We start from the raw sequence: 5,280 nt of genomic DNA, 5'->3' as shown, positions 1-5,280 counted from the left end.
TGTCTGTCTGTCTGTATCTAGACAAGTATTCCAACTGAGGCAGAGCTCTGCACTGTGCCTCTTTAAATGTTAAAATGTAAAAGTCATAAATAAATAAATGGCAGGTTGAAGAATATTATTGCTTTACACGTTCTAGATTGTGCAAGTGCATTGAAAACAACGCAGCTGTTGTATGGGACTGAATGCTGATGGGTGGATAATATTTTTCAGGGATTTTTTTTTTTAGGTGTGATGAGACAAAGGAACAAAGGATGCCTTAGAGGAGAGGTTGCCTATATGCCTGGAAACCTCTTCAAAGCACACCGCCAAATGGATCTAACGCCTCCCCCTGCCACTTCTAGATCATGATACTTGGCTGAAGCTATTCCGCTATCTTTATGATCCCTCCTCCATCTATGGCGAACTATAGCCATGCAGGGGACCACACCATCTTGCAGAATGTCTCTCCTCTCGCCACGTTCCTCAAACTGACCTCTCTGGGTTTCATCATTGGAGTCGGTGTGGTTGGAAACCTCCTGATCTCCATCCTGCTGGTCAAAGACAAGAGCCTGCACCGAGCGCCCTACTATTTCCTGCTGGACCTGTGCGCCTCTGACATCCTGCGCTCCGCCATCTGCTTCCCCTTTGTCTTCACCTCGGTCAAGAATGGATCTGCCTGGACCTACGGCACGCTGACCTGCAAAGTGATCGCCTTCCTGGGTGTGCTGTCCTGTTTCCACACGGCGTTTATGCTATTCTGTGTCAGTGTCACACGCTACCTGGCCATCGCACATCACCGTTTCTACACCAAGAGGCTGACCTTCTGGACCTGCCTAGCTGTCATCTGCATGGTGTGGACGTTGTCAGTGGCGATGGCGTTCCCGCCGGTGTTAGACGTAGGGACGTACTCTTTTATCCGGGAGGAGGACCAGTGCACATTCCAGCACCGCTCCTTCAGGGCGAATGATTCACTAGGCTTCATGCTCCTGCTGGCGCTCATCCTCCTGGCCACACAGCTGGTTTACCTCAAGCTCATCTTCTTCGTCCACGATCGTCGAAAGATGAAGCCTGTCCAGTTCGTGCCTGCTGTCAGCCAGAACTGGACCTTCCACGGGCCAGGCGCCAGCGGGCAGGCGGCGGCCAACTGGCTGGCTGGATTTGGTCGAGGCCCCACCCCGCCTACTTTGCTGGGCATCCGGCAGAACAGCAACGCAGCGGGCCGCCGGCGTCTACTGGTATTGGATGAATTCAAAACAGAGAAGAGGATTAGTAGGATGTTCTACATCATGACGTTTTTCTTCCTGGCTCTGTGGGGGCCCTATCTGGTCGCCTGCTACTGGCGGGTGTTTGCAAGGGGCCCTGTGGTCCCTGGGGGCTACCTGACGGCAGCCGTGTGGATGAGCTTTGCCCAGGCTGGGGTCAATCCGTTCATCTGCATCTTCTCCAACAGGGAGCTCCGGCGCTGCTTCAGCACCACACTCCTCTACTGCAGAAAATCCAGGTTACCAAGGGAACCCTACTGCGTTATATGAAGGTTTTGCTGTGGTTTTTTTCTCATCTATGTCTCTATTTCCCTGATTGATCTTGATCTGGGCTCGTTCCCACTGTACAGCGCACTCTCTCTACTATCTCTCTTCTCTTCATCCTCCAGTTTTTCTCCTGTTCCTCCTTCTCCTAACCCTTCTTTTCAGAGGTAGAAGGTGGACTGCCAATCATCACGAGGCTCTGCCGGGGTGATTGAATATGAAACGTATCAAACACGGAGGCTGAAGGGAATGGGAATACGCAGGAGGTCTGGAGCCCCTCCTGTGTTTATGTTCTAGTAAACAGACATTGTGGAAGGCCATGCCAATGCAGAGAAGCAAAAAGTTGAAAAAAAAAAAGAAAAAGAATTGACAAAACAATAAAAACAAAACCTCTTGCTTTGGATATTTTGAAGATGCGTTATTCTGTGAGGTGTGAAATGCATACATATGAAAAGAAAAAGAAAAAAGAACAAAAAACAAAGAAATGATACCTCTCAAGGAATCACTGGAAATGTTTTACATTTTAAGAGTTGCACTAAAAAGAAGATGTAAAGATGCTTTTTTGGTCAACAGTTGCCAGTTGCATTGCAAGGACAACTTTTTTTTTTCTTTTTTTCCAAACTAAACAATGAATGCTTTAATTTGCAACAGACTACACAATCGCTGTAAGTAAAGCAAAACTTGGTGACTGTTGGAATACACCATCACAAGAGGATAAAATGGTTTTAATGTAAGTGATATCTTTTTCATTTACTGGGAGGGGGCTTAACGATGGGGATTTACAATGTGTGGTTTTGAAGTTGCAACTTAAAACTAGAAATTATTTCTTGTAGTTTTACGATCCATATGTCCCTAGTGTCTGGCATTGTTATTTTCTTATCACCTTTTACAAAAAAAGAGGAAAAAAAGATGAAATGGTGTTTGGATTTTAAAAAAGAAGTTGCGTTTAAGAACAACCTTGTGCTTAAAAAAGACATTGAAGAAGTAGTTAAATGTTTCATCATATCCATGTACCTAAACACTATCATATTGTTACAGTATTGCTGATGCCACTCCGGGTGTTCTTGCCTTAATGGTTATGATATTGTCATGTTTCTTGGTTGTTGGGTTCTTTTTTTTATTTATTTATTTCATTCACTCCTAAAAAGTCGTTTTTTAGATGCAAGGGGAGTTTTTTTTTTTTCTTTTTCACATCAATGTGAAGTGCATGTCCATTTTTAAAAGCTGGTCCACTCCCATGAGCATCACAGGCCATACACTGAGCAGCCCATTTTTATTCTGCAATGGTTTGCTACACCCCACAGAGTGCTCAGAGCACAGGGAGTGTGTGTGTGTGTGTGTGTGTGTGTGTGCGTGTGCGTGCGTGCGTCAGCGGGTGCGTGTGTGTGCGTTTCAGAGTGTGCGTGTGTGCTGCGTGGATCAGACAACAGTCACTTCAAGACCAGAGCCTTAGTATGAAATCTTGCACAATTTGTAAAAAATGTAAAAGATAAAAAAAAAAAAAAAAAAAAGACATTTAAGGCACACCGTCTTGTTTCTACTTTCCCTACATTTGCTCTCTACTGATTGTTTTCAATGACTTACTTTTTTCTCTTGTGGCCATTTTAATATTTATTATGTATTCTTTTTTTGTATATTATAGATAGATTGTGTGTAAGTATGTGAGTCTTTCATTTTGAAGTCCCGAATGTGAGTACAGTTTCAGTTAGGATTGCATTTGCTGAAAGTTAACTGTGTAATCTGTTGCTTTTTGAAAATAAAAAGTTTCCATTTTACAACATTTGTTTTTTTATCCCTCTCATTGGGTGGAGATCGTACTGTATGGCCACGCTAACAGCTGGAAAACATCTGCAAAACCCCTCAGAATTGGTGCAGTCGTGGTAGTGTTTTGAAATGGAGCTTGGTCAAGCGATGAGTTTGCCAACATCCTCACTCCTGCAGGTCAAAGATTTATTTAGAGGTGTTATCTGGAAAATATCTTCCTCTCACCTGAATTCATAAGGTTTCATTATAAAATCGTCAAAACAATCCGCACTGGGGTAAAAACAGTACTTTGTCATAGCTAAGTATTTCAAAGCCACTGCTGAAATGTTCTGATGTCCATATTTTGGTTTTCCAATGTTATGGCTCATGGTGGTTGCTATTTCTTCAAAGATTTTATATGTGTCATTTCTGGTCATGCTAACAGTGTCTTCATATGAGGAAGTAAAACAATATTTCATTTCTGGAACGAAATCTTTTCAGTTGAGTCCTTGGGACAGCTCGTCAAAACAGACTGTATGCTAAACCTTGTCATTCAATGTGAAGTGTGTTTGAAATTTAATGGGAATAATCTCCATGAATATATCCCCGGGCACATTCGCCCTTGCAGTTTTTCATTCTGTGTTAAAGGGGAATACCACTGAATTTCAGATGTAATATATGCAGCTCCCATATGGAATAGTGGCAAACCACTCTGGATTAATGAATAGTCTCGCGCTGAGCCCTGTGGCCGCAAATGACATAGAGGTTTGTCTCATTCCCTCACTTTTTAAGGTCACATTGATGTGAATGGGAAAATATGGAAGCAAGTGTCATGGGAATATAGCAAATGAATATGTATTCTCAAATTTAGTGAGAAATTTTCCACGTCATGTGCTTCAGCAAGTATAACCAAATTACAAGAACACTTTTTAAAAACCCATGCAAGGATTCATCAGTTTTTTCAATGAAAAAAATACCAGAATCTGAAAAATTTAAGCCATTAGAGCTCCTCTTGTTGAACATTGCTGAGTATAATACCGAGGTGAGCAAAGGCCATGAAACCACACCTTGTTTATTCTGAAATTGAGTGGTATTTCTCTGTAAAAGACTGTGATTGGAGTCTGTTGCCAATTTTTTGAAAGGCAGTATATGTGTCTGCAGGGATAGAGTGTGAACTGAAAATTACAGCATTTGTAACTGCCAATTTTTTATGATTCAAACATCACTGTAGCTTTTTGCTTTTTAAACAAAACTGTGCTCCACATCCTCTTTTATTTTCCCCCTCAAAATCATTCAATTAAGTAATGACCTTAGACTAGACGCCTAAAAACACAAAATATGATGCTGGCTTGTAAACACTCCAGGTAATTGCATGCCGAGCTGCAGGTTCCGCTGATGAAAAATATCTATTAGGCATCCATTTTCTTTACGAGTTTGGCAATTACTGTTTCATTTTGGACATTGATCATTCCCATTTGTACCCAGAAGGAACAAGTCACATGTGGTGAAAGCATTTATTGAAATTTAAAGGAATGGTTAGATGTCAGGAAATGCTCTGGTCTAGTTTGTCCTTTTCTTGCTTTCTGTCCATTATTCTGCCATGAAATCAGCGCTTCTTGAGATTGAGAGGCAGCCGTTGATGAAACAAAGAATGAGATTTTGTGGGATTTAATCTTCAAACTCGGGTTGAAACTGTGCTACTTGAGTCTGGAGCTGGAATTAATACCTCACTTATGTATATTTTAGCCTCATTCAGCATATGCAAATCACAAACGATGTCACTTTTGAGCACTGGCCCATTTCCTCGCATGTTCATTTGAGTGCCCCAGTAATTCTGTTTCCCTCCACGACTGAGGAAAGATGACAGGCAGAGGTGGTTTGCTTGAAAGCGGTTCATTCTGGCAGACAAGCTTTCACATTGAACTCTTTTCCCTCTGAGGTGCTATCCCTCCTGAGAAACATCGAGAAACATATTGTTCATAATCAAAGCAATTAGGATGCTGTGGTCTACTGTACCATCTGACTGGGATGG

General features: G+C 42.2%; 1 protein-coding gene across 1 annotated transcript; it reads left to right on the top strand.

Moving 5' to 3' along the window:
* Positions 1 to 377: 377 nt before the first annotated feature.
* On the top strand, positions 378 to 1,511 carry gpr85 (G protein-coupled receptor 85). The gene has a single exon (XM_070854091.1). The coding sequence runs from the start codon at positions 378 to 380 to the stop codon at positions 1,509 to 1,511; it is 1,134 nt and encodes a 377-aa protein (XP_070710192.1).
* Positions 1,512 to 5,280: the final 3,769 nt, after the last annotated feature.

This window comes from Pempheris klunzingeri, chromosome 22, assembly GCF_042242105.1.
Source record: "Pempheris klunzingeri isolate RE-2024b chromosome 22, fPemKlu1.hap1, whole genome shotgun sequence".
NCBI lineage: Eukaryota > Metazoa > Chordata > Actinopteri > Acropomatiformes > Pempheridae > Pempheris > Pempheris klunzingeri.
This window is presented reverse-complemented; position numbering and strand designations above follow the sequence as displayed.